General features: G+C 41.9%; 1 protein-coding gene across 5 annotated transcripts in view; it reads left to right on the plus strand.

The window, feature by feature from the left end:
• ASH1L (ASH1 like histone lysine methyltransferase) overlaps window positions 1-25355 on the plus strand; it is a 64785-nt gene that overhangs the window by 23719 nt on the left and 15711 nt on the right. For 4 of the 5 annotated variants that reach the window (XM_054806052.1, XM_054806053.1, XM_054806056.1 and 1 more), the window contains 9 exons: window positions 4284-4385; window positions 9742-10483; window positions 11632-11811; window positions 18581-18675; window positions 21340-21413; window positions 22958-23003; window positions 23231-23339; window positions 23724-23930; window positions 24945-25091. In XM_054806052.1, coding sequence (XP_054662027.1) covers window positions 4284-4385; window positions 9742-10483; window positions 11632-11811; window positions 18581-18675; window positions 21340-21413; window positions 22958-23003; window positions 23231-23339; window positions 23724-23930; window positions 24945-25091 — 1702 coding nt within the window. The remainder of the gene's footprint in view (window positions 1-4283; window positions 4386-9741; window positions 10484-11631; window positions 11812-18580; window positions 18676-21339; window positions 21414-22957; window positions 23004-23230; window positions 23340-23723; window positions 23931-24944; window positions 25092-25355) is intronic. The other variant, XM_054806054.1, reaches the window with a different exon arrangement.

Below are 25355 nucleotides of genomic sequence, written 5' to 3' on the forward strand. Positions count from 1 at the left end.
TCAGTGTCTAGTTGCATGTTGTGTTTTAACTGTGGTGCTGAATTGTGATTCTGAAACTATTACCATGAAAGACTTAGATGTTTTTGTGTGCTTCAGAAAATAGCACAGATGGAGAAAGAACCTGTGGTGCATCAAAGATTGTTTATTTGTTAAACCAGAATCAGAGGAGTTAAAACGAGTAGTCAGAGACCAGCATCGGGGAATGCCTTCTAAAATTGTTCTCTATGATCTATAGGGGAAATTCATGATACTTTATTTCAAAGTATCCCATATGGAAAGTACGCTTCCTTTCCATAGACTTCTGAATGTAGACCTTGCCTGGTTGAATTAAGTGACAGATTCTTTCTGTGGTATTAGCTGATGCTAGATATTTTCAGAGATTGCCTGTGTCCAAGCTGTATTGGAAACAGGCATGTTTTGGCAAACAGGAGTCCGGTGAAAGTCTGTGTTTCACAGGAGTAGTTTAGATAGAAGTGTACATGCTGTAGGTTTCTCGTTTAATACAGGCAGCATGTACACCCAGTTATGCCGATGAAGGAAGGTCACAAGGCTCTAACGTTTTGTCTTCTAAGATTTTTGTAAGATGATGTTACCTGTTCATCTCAAGTTCACAGTGGTCTTTACTAAACTTCTGCAGCTTCATGCCACGAGTCATTTCAAACAACAGATAGCTTATCATAAACTGGTCTCGGTGTGCTGCTCACAATTCCTGGAAGGAAAGGGAAAGAAAAACAAAATCAGCCGTTCGGTGGGAATCAGCACAGTTTGAGAAGTCTTTGCTGCCTTCGTGCCATCTCAAACCCAAAGGACAGGGTCGGGGCATGCAGTCGGAGTCTGGCGGGAGGTGCACGTGCCTTTCTGTGCCTTCGGGATGGTACGTCCAGGCGGGAAAACCCGCGTCGGCCCAGGCGAGCGCGTTGAATCTCGATCGCCAGCCCGACGGTTCCGCACCGCGTGGTCGCGTCCGTGAACGCACCGGCGCGTACCTGCCCGAGGTGTGACGGGCAGAGCTCCGCCGTGCTCGCCGGTGGAGCCCTCGCAAGCCGCTGCCCCGGGGCCCTTCCCGCAGCGGGGGCGCCAACCGAGCGGCGACCGGGCGGGCAGCGGCGCCCTCTGCCGGGCGCGCCGCTGCCTCTGCGCGGGAGCAGCCGCCGGTCGCTCCGGGGAGAGCTCGGGCTCTGCCGGGCCGAGTCCCGCCACTGCCCGCGGCCGGAGCCTCGGCGTGGGGGGATCCATTCGTACAGGTGCCGCAAAGGCCCTTCCGGGGCCGCCGGCGGGAGCCTGACAGCCGGTTGCTGCCGCCGGAGACGGCCGCAGTCTGTGAAGGAAATGAGCACTGAATTTGTGAAAGGACGGAGACCTCTAGGATATGAGCATCATCTGTCAGCAAGCACAAAGAGCTTTGCCATCCAAGCAGCCCTCCAAATCCCTCTCACGGTTGGGGTTCTTTTTTTCCCTATTATAACTTATAGCCTATTCCTGCTTCGAACAATTATTCCTGCTGTATAATTCTTTTTTTTCCCTGAAGTCCCCAGGTATTTGTGTTAATCTATACTTCATGAAATCAATGCGTCTTGTAGTTTCTTATTAGAAAAATTCATTATGGAATAAAAAAAACAGTTGACTGCTTCTTCTAGTATTAAGCAACCGTGTGTAGTCTCCCTGCACAGCTCCACTGCAGCTTCCTTTTTACCTGCGTGTTGTAGGAACAGACTGTACAGAAGCTCTCTTTAAGAGCCCACCAGTACCATCTCTACATCAGGATGCCATGCAGGAAAATCAGAAAATATTCACCAGGAATATGATTTGCAACGTCCAGCAGCCTTATGATTGTGCCCTTGTTGAGAAGAATTAATGAAAAAGAAAATTATTCCTCTGCCTTGTCGAGAAGTTAGAATATTTGGAAAAGTGATACTGTTTATTTCCTCTATCGATTGAACATATCTTAGATGTTACACCATGAGCTAATAACACCTGTGATTAAAAAAAAAAAAAAAAAAATCCAAACTTTGAGGCAAGACCGGATCTCAAAGGAGATTTTCCTGAAGATTTCAGGTAAATCAGTTTGGTGCATTCCAGGGTTCTCCCATTGTCATACCTTAGGATCTCCCTTCAGGCATTGAAGCAAACGGTCATTTGAATGGGTGCTAATTTGTGGCCTTGATTTAGAGCATAACTTCAGCAGCCTGCTCTCTTGTTTCTTTGGAGTCTGTTAGTAAAGAAAGAGATCAGAACTGAACATGCAGCACTAAGCTAATTTATCATGAACGATATTTCAAAGTGAAATAATGAAAATATTTTTAAGTATGCATTCTAGATTTTATTTTCTAGAGATTTTCATGATGTGCATATTCTCATTGCATACTGCCACGTGCGTTTTTGCCTAGCTAGGTTTTTATAGTAGTATCTGAATTTTTAATATCTCTGCATTTTCATGATTGCAATATGCAGATTTTTCTAGGAAATTTTGACAAATCCCACAACCTTTGCTTTCAAGAGTAATTGGAATTCTTTAAAAGTTTTGGTTTTAGCGAAATAAAACAAGTTACAGTAAGAAAATACATACATGTAAGAAACAAAACAAATAGGCCTTTCCTCATGTTATCAGCAAAGATGCTATTACCAGTTTTGTCCCTTAATCTTTCCATAGTCATGAGATTTCTATAGCTTTTTAAAAATTGTTTTTAACTTAAGTAATGGTAATTGTGATTGCTGCTGCCTGATAAGCCAATATCTAATGATTTTTTTTTGTAATACCAAGCCTGTGCGTTCAGAACATAGAGTGAAACATGTTTTGCAGGTCCCTAAAAATCCAATAATGCATTATACTTGTTTGTGTGTAGATGATAATCTCTCTCATTTGTTTAGACCTTGGGGTTTTTACATATTTGTCATGGCTGACTGAAGCAGAAATTTTTACATTTTTCTTGTGACAGGATCTTAAAAAGGAAAAGTTAACATAGCGAGAGACAAATCTGAAGAAGTACTCTAAGAGTTTTTTTCTAGCTTTTCAGCTTTCTGCAGAACTTACATGAAGCAGGTCTGCCTGAGGAGTGGAAGAGAAATGCTTTTATAAAGTGAGGTGGATAGAAAATCGGCTGATCTGCCAGGCACCGAGGGTTATGATCAGCAAGACGGAGCCCAACTGGAGGCCAGTCACCCACAGCGGACCCCAGGGATCAATATGGGGTCCAATACTATTTAACTAACTAACTGCTCTTCGCTAATGACTTGGATGATGGGACAGTGTGCCCTCAGCAAGTCTGCAGATGATACAGCTGAGGAGTGGTGGATACAGCAGATGATGGTGCTGCTGTTCAGAGGGACTGTCACTTGCTGGCGGAATGGGCTGGGAAAGACTCCTATGAGGAACGGTGTCTTGGGATGCACTAGGAAGAGTATTGCCAGCAGGTTGAGGGTGATGAATATTCCTCTCTACTCAGCCCCGTGAGACCACATCTGGAGTGCTGTGTCCAGTCCTGGGCTCCCCAGTACAAGACAAGACGTGGACATACTGCAGTGAGTCCAGTGAAAAGCCACAAAGCTGACTAAGGGATTGGAGCATCTGTTATACAGAGAGAGGCTGGGAGAGCTGGGATTGTTCAGCCTGGAGAGGAGAACGCGCAAGGGAGACCTTGCCAATGTGTACACGTGCCTGATGGGAGGGAGTAAAGAAGGAGCCACACTGTTCTTAGTGATGCCCAGTGACAGGACAGGAGGCAATGGGCATGCACTGAAGTACAGGAAATTCTGTTCATACATAAGAAAAAAGTGTCTTGCTGTAAGTGTGATTGAACTCTGGGTTGTGGAGTCTCCATCGTTGGAGATGTTGAAAACCCAACTGAACGTGGTGGCCCTGAGCAACCTGCTCTAGTTGACCCTGGTTTGAGCAGAGTGGTTGGTCTAGGCAATCTGCAGAGGTCCTTTCCAAACTCAGCTGTTCTGTGAAAATCAAGGCATGAAGCTAGGGGGTTAATTTGAAAATAGGAGTATGTGTGTTTTGTTTATTGTACATAAAAGCTAATACTCTGATGATATTAAGGGGCTTTTTCTCATGGCTTGTTTACTGTCCTACCTATGCCATTAGCCTGTGAGAAACTCCTTCTTGATGGTCCATTTCCCTCCTCCTCTACCTATGTGCATCATAGCAAGCAGGTGTTCCTAAAGCTAAAAAAGAGTAATCTTAGTTTGAATGTTTAGCATCTACAGTGTGTTGTATCAGCACTATCATACTGAATTTTTTTTTTTTCTTGTGCTTTTCTCTTCCCTGATCTGCTTTTCAGGCACTTTGCCGACACAGGACAAACCTTCCCAGAGGCAGTCAGAGAGCACAAATTGTAGCCCTTCCCGAAAGAGATCGACATCTGAGAGCACATCTTCTACAGGCAAGTGATATTTGTGGCCTTGTTTTCGGGACCACTGCTATACTAAGACCCATAGAATCATAGAATGGTTTGGGTTGGAAGGGACCTCAAAGATCATGTAGTTCCAACCCCCCTGCTGTGGGCAGGGGCACCCTCCACTAGACCAGGTTGCCCAAAGCCCCATCCAACCTGGCCTTGAACACTTCCAGGGATGGGGCCTCCACAACCACTCTGGGCAACCTGTTCCACTGCCTCACCACTCTTAACAGGAAAGAATTTCTTTCTAACATCTAATCTAAATCGACCCTTCCTCAGCTTAAACCCATTACCCCTTGTCCTGTCACTACACTCCCTGATAAACAGTCCCTCACCATCTTTCCTGTAGTCCCTTCAGATACTGGAAGGCCGCAATTAAGTCTCCCCGGAGCCTTCTCTTCTCCAGGCTGAACAAGCCCAACTCTCTCAGCCTGTCCTCATAGCAGAGGTGCTCCAGCCCTCTGATCGTCTCTGTGGCCTCCTCTGGACTCCCTCAATGTCCCTCTCGTACTGGGGCCCCTAGAGCTGGACACAGTACTCCAGGTGGGGTCTCACCAGAGCAGAGTAGAGGGGCAGAATCCTCTCCCTTGACCAGCTGGTCACACTTCTTTTGAAGCAGCCCAGGACACGGCTGGCTTTCTGGGCTGCAAGCACACACTGCCAGCCCATGTTGAGCTTTTCATCAATCAGTACCCCCAAGTCCTTCTCCTCAGGGCTGCTCTCCATCCATTTTTCGCCCAGCTTATATTTGTGCTTGGGACTGCGCCGACCCACGTGCAGGACCTTGCACTTGGCCTTGCTGAACTTCGTGTGGTTTGCACGGGCCCACCTCTCCAGCCTGTCAAGGTCCCTCTGGATGGCATCCCTTCCCCCCAGCGTGTTGACCACACCGCACAGCTTGGTGTCGTCGGCAAACTTGCTGAGGGTGCACTCGATCCCACTGTCCATGTCACCAACAAAGATGTTAAACAGTGCCGGTCCCAGTACCGACCCCTGAGGAATGCCACTCGTCACTATTCTCCGCTTGGACATTGAGCCGTTGACCACAACTCTTTGAGTGCAACCATCCAGCCAATTCCTTATCCACCAGGCGATCCATCCATCGAATCCATGTCTCTCCAATTTAGACACAAGGATGTTGTGTGGGACAGTGTCAGATGCCTTGCACAAGTCCAGGTAGATGATGTCAGTTGCCCTTCCCTTATCCACCAATGCTGTAACCCCATCATAGAAGGCCACCAAATTTGTCAGGCACGATTTGCCCTTAGTGAAGCAGTGTTGGCTGTCACCAATCACCTCCTTATTTTCCATGTGCCTGAGCATAGTCTCCAGGAGGGTCTGCTCCGCGACCTTGCCAGGCACAGAGGTCAGACTGACTGGCCCGTAGTTCCCTGGGTCTTCCTTTTTTCCCTTCTTAAAAATGGGGGTTATGTTTCCCCTTTTCCAGTCAGCGGGAACTTCACCCAAATGCCAGGACTTCTCAAATATGATGGCGAGTGGCCTGGCTGCTTCATCTTCCAGTTCCCTCAAGACTCGCAGATGCATCTCATCAGGTCCCATGGACTTGTGCACCTTCAGGTTCTTCAGATATTCTCAAACCTGATCTTCTCCTACAGTGGGCGGTTCTGCATTCTCCCAGTCCCTGCCCTTGCCTTCTGTGACCTGGGCAGTATGGCTCAAGCACTTGCCAGTGAAGACTGAGGCAAAGAAGTTGTTGAGTATCTCAGCCTTCTCCATATCCTGGGTAACCAGGTCGCCCGTTTCATTCCGGAGGGAACCCGCATTTTCCCTCATCCTCCTTTTATCACTAACATACCTATAGAAGCTTTTCTTGTTGTCCTTAACATCCCTGGTCAGATTTATTTCTATCAGGGCTTTGGCTTTCCTAACCTGATCCCTGGCTGCTCAGACAGTTTCTCTGTATTCCTCCCAGGCTACCTGCCCTTGCTTCCACCCTCTGTAGGCTTCCTTTTTTTTGTTTGACTTTGCCCAGGAGCTACTTGTTCATCCATGGGGGCCTCTTGGTGTTTTTGCCTGACTTCCTCTTGGTTGGGATGCATCGCTCCTGAGCTTGGAGGAAGTGACCCTTGAATATTAGTCAGCTGTCTTGGGCCCCTCTTCCTTCCAGGGCCCTTCTTCCTTCCATGCTACTACAGACAGCTGAGACAGCATTGCTCTGAGAACTTTAACAGCAGCAATATGTTCATGGAGATACTGAGTTTTTCCACCTACATTTTAGGATACAAGTGCTGCAAATCGGGTTGTAGAGTTGGGAAACTTGAGCTGACTCTTACAGAACCAGCAGCATGGCTATGGCAGAATGGAATTTGGTTCCTCACCAGGTTAAATTAGTCTTCATGAAGCTCAGTGCTTTAATGCTAGCAAGGCCTGTGACACTACGGTTAATCAATGAATTAGATGAATAGATTAATTCCTCCATGGGGAAGAGCTTGACTTCTGTGCTGTTCAGAAGGCAGACAGTTGTCTGCCCTTGGGTAGATAACTGTTAGGATCAGGACGGGCTGTGCTGTTATGTTTCCTTCGTAGCACGTGAGAATCCTGCTAAGGTGATTGAGGATGACAAGAAGCTCATCCCAGTCATCGCTAATGATACAGTTGTGAATGACTCTAGGCAGGTCAAAAATTATAGTAGGAGAGAGATGGAAGCACTGAAAGCCGTGGGAACTCTGGTAGCATTCTCAACAGCTCTGTCCAGTGAGGACCAAGTCTCAGATGCACAAAATCATCGTGAAATTGAGCAAATGCATGCCAACAGGATGTTACAGGAGCTGGCTTTCTCAGCCATGGGGTGATGTACTGTGCAGTTTGCTGCTTGAGGAAGTCCACCTTTGTTCACTTCAGGAGGAAGGGAAAGGTGCTTCTGATATGTTTTGGCCTTTCTTTTGTAAGGAGGTCAGATTTGTGGAGTCACACTGTGTGTGAATGCATGCATGTTGCTCTCTGTCACATTTTCCCACCTATAGAACTGTTGAATCCATTGACCAAATTGTCAGAGGGCAGATCTGAAAATGTTGGTTTCCTGTATATTACTGGCAAGTTGTCAGCCATGTGATAAAACGAGACTCTGTTTGCAGTCCCTCTGAGGAAAATGTGATGTGAGCTTACCTGTGATTGGACACCAAAAAATCCGTAACGTTGACCAATTTGGTAAGAAGCCCAGTTGTACAAAGAACTCCTGTTAGTAGAATTCAAACATTCTTAGGCATCAAAGTTGATTGCGAATTTCTAGTAAACACCCTTAGGATTGGGACTTACAGAACTAGTTATGATTTCCATATAGGAAGGGTGTGCCAAAACTGCTATTTCCTCCTCCCTTTAAAGAGATACTTGCAACAGATACTTTATCCAGCATATGCTAAAGACAGTCATCTGCAGTGAAGAAGTGTTCTCTCTTTTTGCTCTCTGTGTTGTTAACTTTCTCTTACTTATTCCTTTTAAAGGGGCAGCTACAATCAGTGTAAGTCTGTGTATAGGAAGGTGTTAAAAGTTCAGGCATATTTTGTGCAGGAGAGCGTATGAATGAAATGAATCTTAAGTTTATCGACTTCAAAGTCATTGAACTGATGATGCACTGAAAAGACCAGTCTTTGTTATATCTTCCGTAGATCTTGAATGCATGTGGGATTTCGACGTGTTTGTCAAAGAGCTCCTTTGTCACCAAGTGTGCCTGACCAGGGCTGCAGCTGTTTTGGGGATCTTAGCCTTCAGTTGTCCCAACCTTTTGGATCAGGTTCCAAACAGAAACACTAATTCAAGGACACCTGTTAGACTTTGTGTCCAAATGTGTTGTATAGTTTGGTTAGCAGTGGATGGCATAGCTGTTTACAGAGCTCACTGCTAAACAGATGATGTTTCTGTCAGGAACCCTCTGCTCCATCCCAATGTGTATTTAAAGACCATAAGAAAATAAAGGGTAATTTATCTTTACTATTTCATCTAAAATTGAAAGCTGAAAGTGTAAATCCTTCCAGTTCTTTCAAAGTTCTTCAGGTTGCTAGTATTTCCAGGTGATTGCAGTTAGGCTTACAGCAGTGACCTGACAAGTATGTTTCTCTGCTTTTTTGTCCTGTAGGAAGAAAGCTGTTCACAGGAGGATTTTTAGAACTTGTTATGCTGATTCCTCCCTTTTTTAAATTGCGCAATCTCTAAAGCACGTCTTCATTTGCACTGGCAAATTCATGACTTTGGAATCTTAATGAGCAATACATTTCTCCAGAGTACCACACTTAGACTAGTGAGCACTAGGACTAGCAAACATTTATTTTAAACTGTTTTGTGCTTTATCTTTGTCAGCTAATGCATAATCTCCCTCCTGTCAAATGATAGAAATCCTTTTATAAAACATTTTGTTGTCTTCCCTTTAACAGTTACCTTTGCACTAGTGCATGCTCTTCAGCCTACAGCCTAGAACCTACTAGTTTAAGTAGATCTAATCTAAATAATTGACCACAATTACAGTAACATTTTGTAAATGCTAATGTGCAATTGTGATATATTTATGAGAAGACAGCATCCATTTTATTTCAGAAAGAGCAGAGTTTCTTCTGATTAAATGTTATCACTAAGAACCAGCAGGGCAGCTTTGGGAAACTCTTAGTTTGGAACAAATCCCTTTTTAATACAGCATAATCAGTATGGCTGGCCTGGAAATTCTCTTTTTCAAATACCAGTCTGCAGTTATAAAGCATATAACTTTTTGTTTAAAAAGTGACATCTAACTTTAATTCCTGTGTAAATTAGCCTTTGTCTTTTGTACAGATATTTTGATTTACCTTTATCCAAGCCTGTTCTTTATTGCAACAGGTCTGTCGTCATTATGTTTGTCTTTTTATATAAAGAAACTGCAAGAGCAATGAAAAAGTTGTTTCAATACTTCCAAACTACGAAAAAAGAAAATCAATTTTAAAACATTTCAGATGTTGTTCAGTCTTTTTATCAGTATTTCATTTTTCTGTGCACAGAAGGTTTCTTATTCTTAGTGTTGAATAGAAACTTGAGAATAATTCTGGACTGTACGCGTGTAGGGAATGCCCCAGTTACTCTTTGCTATTAGAAGTGGGGGACTGCGTGTGAATAAAGAGAAGATAATTGTATGTTAAAACAGATGATATAAAATGCAGACTTTCCACTTACTTGCATCACTGGACCCTTTTCCCATTAGAGCTTGTGTTACAGAAACGGGTGTCTTGTCGTTGAACATTCCGGGCAATTATAGGATATAAAAGGCTGTCAGTCTATCCAACTATTGTATTTTAATTCCAACTTTATTTGATTATAGCTCAAGTCTGTTTCAGTATACATATGTTTGTTTGGGTTTCAGTGATTGGAGTACCTTCCCGAGGAGCAAGGCTGGCAACCGCGGGTGATGACTCGGTGGATAGCTTACTGCAGCGCATGGCACAACACGAAGGCCAGGCTACTTTGGACAAAACCTTAGAAGCAGTCATTGCAAATGTGTCTGGTCCACCATCAGCCAGTCCTGCTCGAAACCACAATAGGGAGAGAGGCCTGGGGAAGCAGGACAGCCTCATAACTCCAGCGATTCCCAGCAGCTCCTGCAGCGATAGTATCTCGCTTCTGTCAGACAGACTACCAAACAGCTACTCCCCACATCATCTCAAGAGAAGTGTGGTTGAAGCCATGCAGCGACAAGCTAGGAAAATGTGCAATTATAACAAGATCTTGGCAACAAAAAAAAATCTTGACCACGTCAATAAAATTCTGAAAGCCAAAAAGCTGCAAAGGCAGTCACGGACAGGGAATAATTTTGTGAAGCGCAGGCCAGGTAGGCCTCGGAAATACCCAATGCAGGCTGTTGTTTCAATGCAAGCTTTCCAGGCGGCTCGACTGGTCAGTCAGGAGTTAGAGAAAAGAGAAGAAAGCAGCAGTCCCTTACACCTTGGACCTGATACCATCACAGATGTGATTGAAGCTGTCGTGCAAAGTGTGAACTTGAATACAGATCACCGAAAAGGCTGGAAGAGAAAGAGGTGGCTTGCAGAGGAACAGGCCAGGAAGCGACAAAAGTCTTTACCGGAAGATGAACAGGAGAGCAATAAGAGGTAAGTCCCTTACAATTTTGTGCCCTCAGTATAGCCGTTGTTGATTTTATAAAATTTTAAAACATTTCAGTCCATGAAAGAATCCTACTCTAATGAGCTCTGCTTGTTACATTTGTTTTCATTAAGGACTTCAGTTTAGACGGAACCAACATGTTAGTTTTAAGTATGCTTAGAGTCTTCCTAAATTACTGAACACACCCCAAAATGGGATGGAATCTCAGGTAATCTAAAACTATTGGGTTTGTGCTTGTGTGTCAAGTGAAGCAAGTTTTATGATTGTCTTGGTGAAGAATACTTTTAATGAGTTGGTAACAGGTTTACTGATGAGATATCATAGCAAAGATTGTTCCTTCATCATGTGTGGAATAAGGAACTGTAAGAGTTATGTGTGCCATGGGAATCTTAGAGTGTGACTCATACACATTACAAACAAATACTTACAAGCCACACAGAATGTCAGGTGAGATCAGTTGATACACAGCAAATAAAGAGTAAAACCCAAGCAGCAAGGAGAAGTTAAGGTGTGCACCTGTGCAGTCACTGGCTGGTAAAGGGCCAGACCAGAAATCTCTCTCTGGTCTAATCTTCACATGCTTATCCTCAAAGTCATCAATACACGCAGATCAAACTCTTCCAGAAGTCTTCCTTCATCTGTGTTCTGAATAGTTCTGAAAAATAACCATCCATTTGTGTTTCAGCAATGAATACTGTAATAAAGGTATTTAGATTCACAGAATGTTGCTGGAACCACATGTTCAAAGGCTGTATTGTATGGCTGTCCTGAAGGTGAAGAAAAGGTTTACCATGTAGTGGTTTTAGAGTAGAAAAGCAGATAGCATAAGCCACCTTCTAAATTCCTCAAATGAGGCTCCAAGGGATAAATATTAGCAAAGAACATTCTTTTTGTACTAATTAATAACAACCTTACTATAAAAAGATTGTACGTTTCTTATGATTATGCTTAACCGCCACTTGATCATGATCATTGAATTGCATTTTTTTAAATAGCTGAGACATATAGTAATTCCAAAACACGGACATATTTTTTTCTGCTGACCAGATTATAGAGGAATAATGAAGTATGGCAAGATAGTCTTTGTGGTAAGAAATACAGTAAAATAATCTTTAATCTTTACTTTTTCTTCCAGTTTTTCTGAGACAGTAGCTGAACCTCCCAGTCCACACGATGCCCTTGGGAAACCGCATGAATCTGAAAACACTGAACAGCCTTTGCCTTCTCTAGCCCAGCGTGAGAAAAAAGCGCCTCGACCCCCAAAGAAGAAGTACCAGAAGGCAGGGCTCTACTCTGATGTGTACAAAACAACAGAGTAAGTAATACCAGTGAAAAGCTGCTGTCTGATATTCCAGTGGAAACTGTCTCCTTTCAACTAGAGCCATAAAGAGCTGCTACTAATGAGTAGCTGAAATAAAACCATCAATTTAATTCAAGCCTGTGAAAAGTTACATGCATGATAATTATCAGAATCTGACCCAGTGAAGATTTAAAATGTAATCCCAGTCAGAAAGCAGCCTCCACCAATCTGAAAGTGTTTCTGAGTATCGACCTTGAAGAAGGTAAGAGAGCTTCATTCAACAATCTTAACGATCACAGCAGTAACAGTGCTGGGAGAGCTTGAGGTGTTCAGGTATGGAGTACAGCATCTACATAAAAGAGGCCATTAGTTTCTATTTTTATTGACTGAATGATGACGACTGGTCATCTTTTGTGTGAAAGAATTTCAGATATGCACCCTCTTCATTTCACGGTTAAGTGAGGTTCATCTCTTTCACTTTCAGCGAGATGTTTAGAGGAAAAATCCAGCATTCTTTTATGGTTTTCACTGGTTGGCCCAAAATCTCATGTACATTAGAAAGTGGACATCTCCCATTTCTGATAACCAGCCCACTTCTGCTTCCATTTGTAGGTACATAAGTTTTCTACAGCCATTTGAACAAATGTGTGGAAGTCAAGAATTTGCACTTCTCTTATGATCTGACAGATGAAAAAGAAATAAAACTGGGCACCTTCTTGTTATGTTGTAGACCAATTTAAAATGTTACAGAGACCACTGGGAGACTGCTATTTTAGTTTATCAGCTGCTCCTGGTGTCTTCTCTTTCCATAGTAGAATGAAGGCCCTTGATGAAAGGGTCAAGACTCTTACGGAAGAAACAGAGATATGGGTCTGATCAAAGTGAGACTGCTCGTGTTTCTAATAGTTTGAAAGCATATGTGCTGAAATTTTCAGCATTTGGATGTTCTGTCATTGGTATACACAATCATGTGACATTCAAATATTCTAGCATTAAAATTAGGTCTGTCACCTTAGGAGGGGACCTGAGAGAGTCTTTTTCTGTACTGTAAAATGTTCATTACATTGTCAGACCTAGTCAGCCAATGGTGGACCTTTATTTCATAGACAGTAAGCAAACATGTCATTTGAAAATACAGAAAGTAAAAGCCAAGGTTTGTAGGTATTGTGGATGATGATGGAATCAAGTTCACCACCCTGGAGAAGGCCATGACAACGCTGAGCTCTACTTCAACCCTCCCTCTTCCATCACATTTTGTGTTGCAGTTCCCTGGAAGCTTAAAGAGGTCCGATGTGGTCTTCCCCTTTGCCTGTCACTCCACATCCTAAGTCCTTCCCTTGCACTGATACTGATGTTTGTGATGAGCTGCTTAAGAACATTGAGGAAATTTTACCCTACCAAGGAGGAAATGCTGCCTACCCAGCCTGAACTACCTCTCTGCATGGTGGTTTGGTACTGAAACAAGGCCTGGAAAGGCATAGCTGGGCAAGGACAGAACTGTAGCCATCTCAATTTAGTTGTCTTACAGCAAGGTGCAGCTTGAAGGGCTGATCCCACCATTCCTTCATGCTGGCACTGGGTCTCTTCTTTACTAAATTCATTCAGCAAACTACATCAGCAGAACAATAGTCACTTTTTTATAATTAAATTTTCTGCTGATTTAACTTGCTGTTCCAGTTCTACTGCAGTCAGTGCAAGAGGAGAGCAGAAGTTCATGTTGTTAGCCTATTATTTGATAACTGCCTGCTGTATAAGTATGAAGACATGATCTTAGTTGAGAACAAAAACACAACTCTCTAATCATACGGCACCCTCTAGTGATGGTACAGTTAAGCGTTATCACTGTCTCCATTAAACACTCTGCATTCTCTGTTAATGGGTGTTGTACTCGCCGTTTTTCTCTATTTCTGTTTGCAGTATTCGATTGCAGGGACTGTCATAAAAAACATTTTCCTTCTCTATTGGATATTTCTGAAATACTTCCTAAACGTCACTAGAACATAGGAAGTAGTGAAAGGTTTACTGTTAAAATTTACAGCCTCCCTCTAGATCAGTCCTATCTGACTGCTAAACAGCAGCACAGAAAATGTTTGTCATGTCAGTGCCAGTTTTAGTCTGCTGTTTAAAAGAGAAAAGTCTGCATTATTTCTCTGCAGCCACTTGAATTGTACGATTTGCCTCCAATTCACCTTGATCTAGAACTTTTATTAAAACACAGCAAAGAAAGCTCAGACTTGGATTCCTTGCAAATGAACTAAGAATAAGAGGAATGGTTTCTGGAGTCAGTTGCAGTTCTACCTCAATTTCCGAATGTAATTTTGTAGACAGCATTAGCTGATCTGATGTTAACCTCCACGTGAGTGTTCCAGAATCCTCAGCTCCCACTGGAAGAATTACACAGATCTTTTGCTGGAGGAGTTTGCTGTGTGGTTGCACAAAACTGCAGCTTTGAGAACAACGGAAGATTTTGTACAGGAGTCATTATCTATTTACCCAGCAGTGGCTTTCCTAGACGAGTGCGAAGTCTAGTTCACCAAAGAAATTTAGTAACAATTAATTATTAATCAAAATATTGTATCTTGTTTAGGGAAATATAGTATTTTATATAATACATGATTTTTATGAGTAAGAACAAATATAAGTCCTCGTTGCAGAAGTATAATTGATAGAATTTGCTGTGATCAGCACTGAATTGCATCTTACCCGTCGTTAGGTACCCGTAGCTGCTCAAAGACTGTGGTTGCACAGTGTAGTTCAGTGCAGGCCTGTTGTTCTTCTGGGACATGGTGTTTCCATGTGATAGGCACACTGCTCCTACAGTGCCTCCATTTTGCTGATGTTAGAGTTTTTGGAGCTGCAGGGTGACTCAGGGTAGGTAATTGAACGTTTTAGGAGCAAACCTATTGAAAAGTCAGCCAGCTGAATTAAAATGACGGTCTTAAGATTGCAGTTCAGCAAATGCTTTAGGTTGGCATAAGCTGACATGGCACTAAAGGAATCAGTTTTACTTTCTCCTCACCTTTGTGGCTTATTCCTGTCCCTGTGTTGTCCCTCCCTTTGTCCCATCATGATGACCAGGGCAGCTGAACAAGGCTAGGATAGTGATTCAGATCAAATCCAGCCTTCCACAGCAGGTTTCCTGGCGCAGTTAACCTTGCAGTCATACCAACAGTTATGTTATGCCAGCAGAGGGTGGGGAGCATCAAAGCCAGCTTACACTGACTTTTGTTTGTCAAACTATGGTCTCGGAGAGAAAATTGGGCTCCACGCCTCAAAAATGTAATTGTGCGTTCCACAGAGAACTAATCCCAGCCAACATGGTAAGAGTGTAGGGAGAAGACACTAGAAGCTGGTGAGGGGGAGCAGAAATGGAACACCATATCGGAAAGGAAGGAAGGAGAGAGGTGGAGAGAAATGGAGGTACACAGGAAAGAAGACTCTGGTTCTGTTCTTCATTCCATTCTTAATTGGCCTAAGGCTTTGGACTGACATTCTGAGACTAAACCTGACATTCAGCCTTTGCACAATGGTACGAAATGTTCTCATCTTCAGCAAAAGAATCATTTTGCCATTGCTCTGTTAAAGGGAGCTTGCAAAGAGAGGCCAGGGTAGTCTGTTGTTGGTAAGCAGACTGTTTACAAAATGCATATTTTACATTTTGTCCCCACAGAAACTGAACCAAAGAACTTTAGACAGTGGGTTATAGAGGGGAAGCATTTCTTATCTAGCCAGGCTTATGTTTCAGTCTGTCCAGCAATCAGAAATGTACTCCTCCAGCTTACGGTTGACAGTATGCTAACTTGAAACGATAGAAGGTATCATTTCTCTGTGATTCTTGGTGAGGTCTCACCCTGTTCTAACTGGGTTGCTTGAAAAGGGGAGGGAGTGATCCTGGCTTTCTGGAGACATCTTTTGCTTTTTGGCTGCAGCAATCATTGAGGGAAACATCTTAAAGAGCGTGGTATGAAAATGAGCAGGTACTTGTCCTTGATAGCAGCACAGAGTCGCATTCTAGGAGAAGGCAAGGACAGTCACTTTAGTCCTGGGAATTCCTGCGACTTGCGCCATCTGTAGCAAAGTGTATCTAGCTAGTAAGTATTCCAGCTTAGTTAAAAAAAAGAGATGAACAGAACGTAATCTGAGCAGTAGCAAAGGAAACCTGTTGTCAGTCCCACAGCCCCGGCCCTGAGTGAGGCGAGTCGGGCAGACAGAGCAGTGGTACCCAGTGTCAGCCAAGGTCCAGATTGCCAGACCAGTCTGTGGTGATGAGGCAGACCAAGGTTAAGTGGGGAAGTCAACCTGCAGGTCAGGATCAGGTCTAGTGATGGTAACCGGGGTCAGGCACAGTCCAGGATCGCCAGGAAGCCAGTGCACGGCTCAGCCAGCAGACCCACAGCTCCCATGGCTGAGCTGGAGATGGCTGCACCCACAAGGCTGGACTGAGCGTAAATGGATCTGCAGGGTGGGTGGGTGGAAGCCCCCCGTGAGGCTGGTCAGGGCATAAAGGTGTGTTGGGGACACTCGGGGCCCTGACGCTGAATTTAAGCTGCTGCAAGGCTACCGGCATGCCTCAGCAAAGTGAAAGGGAGAGGTCTTCTCATAGTGGCTAAACACAAAACCAAAATCTTTAGTGCCTGCCCAGAAATCCCAGCCTAAAATAGCTCATTGTCTTCCTAGTGGGAATGTGTGGGCCTGTTAATAAAGACCTTTTCTTGATAGTGTAGAGAGGTTTTTTTTAATTCATGAGGCTTTTTTTTTTTTGGCATGGTATTTATAAAACTGTGTGTATTGTTTATACTTGATCATTTTAGTATATTCCCCTTTTTTGTGACCAATTATGCTTTATTTTGACATCTCAGCCTTTCCATCTGAAATCCCTAAAGTATCGATGGCCTTTGTTCAGCTTACTGATTTGTCCTAACAATTTTTTCCATGCCTCTAACAATACTTCATGGCTGTGTTTGGAAGGAAAAGAGAGTAGGTGCTTTACCCAGTGTTCTTTGTGACTAGGTCTAAGATGGGTGTGTCTGCAGTGCCTGAAGAAATTCATGTTATATTTTGTGGTTTTCGATAATTGCCTTCTGCATTTCCTTTCCACACTGGTTTCCTCCTTGCAGTTTATTTACCATAATTTATTTTTCCATTGGCTTTCTTTCCACTGAATATATGGGCATTAAAGGGTGCACATTTGTCTTGAATTAAGTCACCTTTCTATTGAATGTTTTTCCTTTTTTCTCTGCCTTTGGTTCAAGAATTTGCTTGCCTCTTGGAAATGGAGGTTCATACTTTGCCCTTTCAAAATACCTTTCCTTTTCCTCTTGGTAAGAACTTGCTTTCCAGGTCTTGTAAGTAGTTGCTTTATGGCCTTTCTTTGCAAGTCGTAGTGATTCAGTGCAGCACAACTTGAAAGGATGAGTTGGGGCTTGGGGGGTTTGGGGGAGGGTTTGGGGGGGGGTGGGGTGTTAATCCTCTCTAGAATACAATTTTTGCCTGGTGGGCAAAGGAGCTATCTGTTTGCCAAAGCAAATGAAATTCATTCCTGTCATCAGTAAACAGAGAGTCATGTTATTTAAAAACCATAACCTTTATTAGTTGAGAGAATATAACTGCTTTTTGATTAGGAGATCTGTATGTCCACCTGTAGACATTGAGTTAAATGCAAGTATATCATAATAACTACAGCCTTGCCATATAACTCTGTTAAAGGGAGAGTTGTTTAATGAAGAGTATATACAGCATTTAGCTCAACAGAGCCTTTGTTTTAGCAGTATGCCTTAGCTTTTAATTTCACTAAAATTTAGTAACTTGTTATACTTCTGAAATAAGTACCAGAAATCCAGAAAGCGTTAGAAGAGTATGTGAACCAGAAGTTACTGCAATCCATCAGTTCTGTTTCTGACCTTCAGTAATTATTTACAGTTGTTGATATCTGTATCTCAAAATTTGTTTTTAACTTGCATTTTCCATTCACTAGGTGATCAGTATCACATTTTTTTATTGTCAGCTTTCAGTTGTATGTCCAGTTATTAAAATAAACCCCTTAAAAAATCTTCAGTGAACTTCTATAGGCTTCAATATAATTTTAATCTTTGGTATATTTAACATTTAGAAGTCTCTTCTGAATGTTGCAGGGCTGCAGTACTAAATATAACCACATCAGTTTTTTCTTGCCATACTTTGTCAGTAGCCAAGAGGAGATGTTTATAAAAGACAGGTTACTGAGCTAGGTGGTTTGACGTCAGCCTGACCCATGCAACCATTCTTATCTCATATTCTTGTTTCTTCTTTCTGTAAAGGGGGCATCTCCTTGCTTTTTTAACTCTGATTTCAGTTATTTTCCTGCTTTTCTTGATGAACAGCCTTCTGGAGTAGTACATGAATGTTTGCCCTTAGCAAATTAGGAAAGCAGGCACTATACATGTATAACCTGTCAAATACCTAAGCCAGCAATATCAGATATGATTTGTTGATCCTCTTTTATTTTTGTAATCTTAGTTATTACTTATATACCACATACTAGGAATTTAAAGTTGATGGTGTCCCATTAGGTGTTACCTGAATAGTAGTTATGGAGAAAAATCAAATCACAAGTTTTGAAATGAACGTGATAAGTGTATTTGGCAAGCAACCTGGAAATCAATTTTTTTGGCCATTTCTATTACTGTTCTCTTGCCTGATGGTCTAGACATTCGTGCCTTAATTAAAAAAGAAAATGTGTTTTTTGCAAATGGCAGGTGTTCCTCATTCTGATTTTTTTTGTTGTTGTTGTTGCTGTTTTCCACAGTCCGAAGAGCCGCCTTATACAATTAAAGAAAGAAAAGCTCGAGTACACTCCTGGAGAGCATGAGCATGGATTGTTTCCAGCCCCTATTCATGTTGGTGGGTACTTCATATGTGGTTTAGTTGTTGGGAAAGAAGTACTGCACTTGGGTGACATGGAAGTAATCTGTTTGGACTTCACAATCTCTCTGCCTCTCTCCCGTTTTTCTTTTTTTATTTTACTGCCTTGCCAGGTTATTCCTGTCTTTCAACAAGTGAACTTTGCCAAAGGTCATACTCATCTTTCTGTGTTCTTCAGTGCAAAAGTTTTACTCGAGAGGCTTTTTTTCCTGCATGAACTTCGTTCTCGATTTGTTCTCTTATTTACCATAAGAAAATACCAATCTAGTTTAAAACCTGCTTTAACTGCCATAATACATTTGCTAAAATGCAGTACAGTAGTCTTCTTTTCAAACTAGTATAACAGTAGAATAGCCAGAGACAATTATGACCACTTGTTAAACCTCAAAAACTAAGCATGCAATAATAAATTCCCCATGCAGTTAATGATGTTTGTCTTCAAGCATGGGTAATAGTGAGGAAGAATGAAAAACTTAGCTATTATAGAAGTTTTTATTTCATCCCCATTTTGAGGTTGCAGGTAGGACAGAAATGAGGTTTAGGGCTTCTCTTTGCCTTCTCCAGAAGGAAGCCATCACCTAAGGCTGGCATGAGCGTGTAGAACTCAGGGAGTTCCAAGGTGCTGTTCACAAGTCCAGTCCAGTGGACCGCACTGCCTGGAGGGAATGGCCACTGACTCCCAGGCTAATGTTTTTGTAGCTCATGTCATTTCCCAGGACAAACCAAGATTGATTTATTTTTCAGGTAATTGTTCCAGCTTTTAAGTGCTATGATTTCTTACTTTGAGTACTGTTGTGCAAAGAGAGTTTGGGAAATTCCACATTGTTCAGCAGGAATATTTGTCCCATTAAATACAAACGTTTAATTGGTTTGTCTTCTTTAACTGAACTTTTTGCTCCATACACGACTTTGACTTTCACAGAGAGGTAACAGCAGGCAGTTCGACAGGTCTGTGTGAATCAGTAACTGCAAAACAGGTTTCAGAACTGAAGGTGTTAATTTAAATTCTCAAAATCATGACCTTTCTCAATTCCTTTTTGAATTGGGTCATATAACTGTTGCACAACCGAACCATCTGTCGGGACGCTCAGGTTCAGTTTGCGGTGCCACGATCCTGCTCTCTTTTCTCTTCACAAGGCCCCAGCCCCATGTCTGTTTGTGCTAGCAGACACAAACAAGCTGCTGCGCTGACGATAAAGCTTCTTCGATTACTCCGTGTTGGGTAGCTGGAGAGTGGTTTAACTGCAGAGCGGAGTTACGAGGTTTAGGACTCTGCCAGGTGACTGCACTGGTGCCCGCTTGCAAGGGCTGGAGGGACCTTCCAGGCACAGTGCCAGGGCACCTGAAAGCACCTTTTGTTTCGCCCGCTGAGGTCATAGAAGTGAAACCGAATTCCCGGCAGACTTAGCTCTTTCCTGGAACCTGCTATGGATGAATAAAGCATTGAAAATGAAAAGTAATTTAGGGATAAATTGTAAGGAAAACATTACAATTTTTATTTTCCAGTGGTGAGGGTATGTGTGTGAATTTACATGAAACCACAGACTATTGCTGGAGGAACGTAAAGACACTTGTTAACGTTCAGAAAAGCTGCGAAAATCAGGCATGGGACTGATGTCTCATCCTTAGTCACTCTTCTTGCTGCAATTTTGTGACATTCCAACAAAATGATAAGAGAACATGTTAATTTGGCTAGAACTAACTTAGTACTTGTGTCTGACCTGAGGTCTTACGTTAACAAAGAATGTAATGGGTTGGTTTCCTCCTTTTGGGAACAGGTTAGGGGTGACAATAAATTTTAGACTAGAGATGAGATCTGCAGTGAAAGTAGTAACTCCTGTCTAAAACGAGTTTCAGCTATTGCTGAAAATACAGATCATCTTGAAGTCTTTCCGAAACATTTAAGTATATGTTTGCCAAGTCTGAATTCGTTCTTAAGTCTCTTTTGGTAAAGGTCATAGGAACAGGCTTGGATACTATTTTAAAACTAATCCAGTTTCTTTGAGTACAACAGTGTGATTTACCATCTTGCATGAATCGTGCATGCAGAATTTTTTAATGCCTATTTATTCTCTGTGTTAACTCATTGTGTTCATGTGTATGCAGAAAAGCTCAGGAGAAAGCGTCAGCTTTGAGATTCCTCCACAGAAGTTACTAGTGTTTACTGTAAAGCGCAGGGTTGTATTCAGTTTTGTCAGTTATCTGCTGTGGTCCCTTCAGTAGCTCACGTTCAGTGACCCCTCCTGGGTGAGCACCAGCAGGGTTTGAAGTATTCTGCTGTGACTGCCGGAGTTCAGTGACATCCGTAACAGTCAGTCATCCAAGCAGAGGGCAGCTCCCCTCTGCCTCCTGCCCCACCAGGCATCTCGCATCTAAGACAGCAGCTTTCCTCGCTGTCAGTAAAGGTTTAAACCTGACTACGACAACAGAGTAGAATGCAAAAGGCAGCATTGTGGAGGGCTCTTCCCTCTGCTTGCCACTAACAAACTAAATGTTCTGGGAGGATTCTGCTCTTCTGCCTTTTTGGGTTTCAGGCATCGAGAGGCCCCATCAGAATTTGGCGGTGTGCCTAGGAGCAGCCCTTTTTCCTCTTGGGGATATGTGCATATGAGTGTGTGCAACTTACAAACCTTTTTGTTTCAGGAAAGTATCTCAGACAAAAGAGAATTGACTTCCAGCTGCCTTACGACATCCTCTGGCAGTGGAAACACAATCAGGTACAAGATAAAAAGTTACTGGTTGCCAAGATTGTGATCAGAAGTCTTAGAAAATAGCGGGATTCTTACATGAAAACTGTGTTTATGTATCCTATGTATTGATGAATATTCTTGTTGCTGCCACTGTATGAGGGGAAAAAAGGATTTGCATGTGTTTCTAATGTGAATAATCTCCGTTATTCCATCTCTTGCAAAATAGCAATCCTATGGGTTTCTGCTGAAAAAAGTAATTAATTTTGCTTCAGACTTTTATTTTGGTAGTGTGCCTGCTTTCTGCAATAATCTTGTTTTAGACACGCCTCAGGAGAATTCAGATGTACTGCCAACAGCACTGAGAAATTTCAGGCCTTATTTTTCTTGGATCAATCCCAGCAGAGTGGAATTTATTTTTCACTTGCAAGCTGAAATTTTCATACTGAGGAAAGAAGAGAAGCTGTTTAACAGTCACATTCTTTTCAAAGAGCTTTAAATATGTGCAAACCTAAAAATAGGAATATTTTTTCCCTGAGAAGTTTCCACCAAGTGATTTAACACAGGATTTAAGGCTGGAGGGTAAATCTGTCCCCAGCTCTACTGCAGGAAAGCGCTCTCAGACATGTAACTTAAGCGTGTAAATGAGCAACACAAATTCCCAGGTGGTTGTGGCTCCAACTACTCTTTGTAATACCACCAAAATCTAATCTTAAAGTAGTGATCGTTGTTGACATTTCAGCAGAAGACAGTTTCTTGCCATGTATTGAAGATTACTTACATCTGCCTATCTTATCTATTCAATATTACATAAATAATATGAGATCTATTTCCTCAATATTTTCCATATCTACCTAGAATATCAAGAACCCTGACAGAGTAGTTTTGTTTGTACTATGGTTGTATAGTTTGTACAGTGCCTATCTGCCATGCACGTTACTGAGGGAAGGCTATTCATGCAGTAAATGTGTGGGAAATATGTAATAATTTGAAATTATTCCTTAAAGCTTGTTTGAAAGGATGGAATATATATGGTTATGAAATGTGATCTGAGCTTCCCTTTTCCCTCCAGTCATCCCCATCTGCAGAGGAAGTTTCTCTAATTAGTAGATGAATCTGCATTTTTCTTGGCTCCTACCTGCAGTCACAGTTTTGATAAGCACCTTAATTTTTCCTTTTCACCTTTTTAAGCATCAGCATATGGTAATTCCACCAAAGATGCTTTCTCCTAAGTAGTTTTAAATAATTACTCTTCAGTATTGAAAAGAACAGCATTGTTCAGAATAGTCTGTCCTCTGATATCCATAATGCTCTGTTCAGATAGTATGGGAAGAACAAACAATATGTTAGAAAAACTGCTCAGCTAACTCATTAAGCCTAGGTTCTACTTATTCAGGTACTTCTTGTGACCTGTTTGCTAATGTAGTCTGAGCCTAAAGAAGAGAATGCAGATGTATTTTCTAGTAATGATTACAAAACTGTTACGTATGGACAGAACATAATCTCCCTGATTCTTTTGAATAACAGATGCATTTATGCAATGTATTAAAATTTTGTTTCTCTTCTCCTTTTAGTTGTATAAAAAGCCAGATGTCCCACTTTATAAAAAAATCCGTTCTAGTAAGTAAAATCTTATTACTAAAATGTGTTAACTGCAATTTTCACATGACACCCCTCCTTTCTGTCATGCTCTTCATCCTACCAAAGACACTTCTACCTTCTCTTTTTGCTTTATGCAATTGGAATGAAAATATTGTAGATAAATAGTTCTGTTTTTTCACCTGGAAAGAATTCTTTTCCCTGTTTGGGTTTGTTTTTTTGTTGTTGTTGTTGTTTTTTTTCTCCAGATGTCTATGTGGATGTCAAGCCTCTTTCTGGCTATGAGGCCACAACCTGCAATTGTAAGAAACCAGATGATGGTGACGGCAAGGGCTGTGTGGAAGACTGTCTTAACAGGTTAGAACTAGGTTGACTGACTATGATAAGAGAATTTCAATAAATGTATTATTTCACACCAATTAATAATATCTTTAAGGAAAGAGTTGTGCTGGATGCAAGCCCAGTAATAAAAGTATTGTTACAGAGCGTACAGGGTAAATTTTGCTGCACGTATGCTCCCCCACATCTTCAGACAAAGATCCCATTAGAAGCTCCATTTTGCTCTTCACATAGCAGTGAGCGCCTGACTGTGAATCTGTGTGTGAATTATACCTCGCAACAAGAAGCATTTGTTATTAAAGAATTTTTGTTCTAATGGAGGAATTTTTTTCTTTTTTTTTCTTGTATGATAGATCTAAAAGTATGCCATTCATTCATTCTTTTTTTTTTTTTTTATTTTAGGATGATCTTTGCAGAGTGTTCACCAAACACCTGCCCTTGCGGTGAACAGTGTTGTAATCAGCGGATACAGAGGCATGAATGGGTGCAGTGCCTGGAAAGGTTCCGGGCTGAGGAGAAAGGATGGGGTATTCGTACCAAAGAACCCCTGAAAGCAGGACAGTTTATCATTGAATATCTGGGAGAAGTTGTTAGTGAGCAAGAATTCAGGTAGACATATTTATTTGCTGCTTTAGCATGAAAGGCTCAATAAATGACTTTAGCATCTATTATCATTGCTGGGAAATCCTTAGAAACAAAGGGGAGGGTAAGGGGGGAAAAAAAAGCATGTTTTTCTGGTCACAGCCACCAGAAGCAAGGCTTAGAGTTCAGCTTTTTTGATCAACCAAGTTTTTCACCATCAAATAGGGAGGAATGATTAGTGTTTGGAATGCATCATCTGCCACATCTGCTCCGTAAATGGCAAATGCCACAAGTGAATGTGAATTTGATATAATTATGAGTACTGTGCAGAATTTGAACTGTGCAAGATAGAATTGAGGGGCAGAATGGGGCAGGAAGGGAAAGGAGCTTTTGCAGATAGGTATGAAGAAAAAAGAACAAGTGGGAGCATTAATAACCAATGAAAGAAAGACATTGTAGTCTTGTTAACTACATAGCATCGCAGGATAATTGAGATTGGAGGGATGTACTTGTTACTCTCAGAGCTCTGTCAGAAGACAAATGCAATCCTGCTGCAGAGATAACTGCTAACACAACCGACTCTTGTTACCGTTGCTCTCTTGCTAAAAAGAGGTAGCTGTAATCAATGGATATAATTCCATTGTGTCCAGTCCCATATAATGAAAGGGAGAGGCTGATTGTTGTACCCATGCATACATATACACACCAAAGAATATATACTTGCATTTTCTCTTCCATACACAGGTTATCAACATGAAATGTATACAAATAGTCTGGAGAACCCAAAAGGGAGCATTCCAGAAGAGCAAATTTCTAAATTCTAATCCAAGCTCTGTCAATGGCCTTGACTTATAAAAATAGGTATAATAATGGTTTTCCTCCGTCTCTAGGTGTACAGTTCTATAAAATATAAAAGATTATAATTACTTCTTCTTCAAAACCCTCTCTCAGAATTCTTGAATGCGCAATTACTATCTTACTCCCTGTTTACTTTGCAGCAACAAGCAGAATCACAAATAACTTTCCTGTGTTGCTTCCTAGGAACCGGATGATTGAACAGTACCATAATCACAGTGATCATTACTGCCTGAATTTAGACAGTGGAATGGTGATAGATAGTTATCGTATGGGCAATGAGGCTCGTTTTATCAACCACAGCTGTAATCCTAACTGTGAAATGCAGAAATGGTAAGAAAAATATATTCTGTTTACTGGAAGACTGGTATACCAGTGATTAAGATGTAGATAACCAGATCATCTAAGAGAATCTGATGTAAAATAGGGAGGGGACTCAAGCTGAACAGTATAAATAATATTTACTGTCATGCTTACATTGCACAAGAGAAGTAATGTAATGTTTTCAAGTGTTGGACGTTTTGGAGACAGGATCTAAGTTTTCTGGCAAGGCCAATCCAACATTGTTGTTTGTCATACTATTACCTGCTACCAATT

This window comes from Grus americana, chromosome 29, assembly GCF_028858705.1.
Source record: "Grus americana isolate bGruAme1 chromosome 29, bGruAme1.mat, whole genome shotgun sequence".
Taxonomy (NCBI): Eukaryota; Metazoa; Chordata; class Aves; order Gruiformes; family Gruidae; genus Grus; species Grus americana.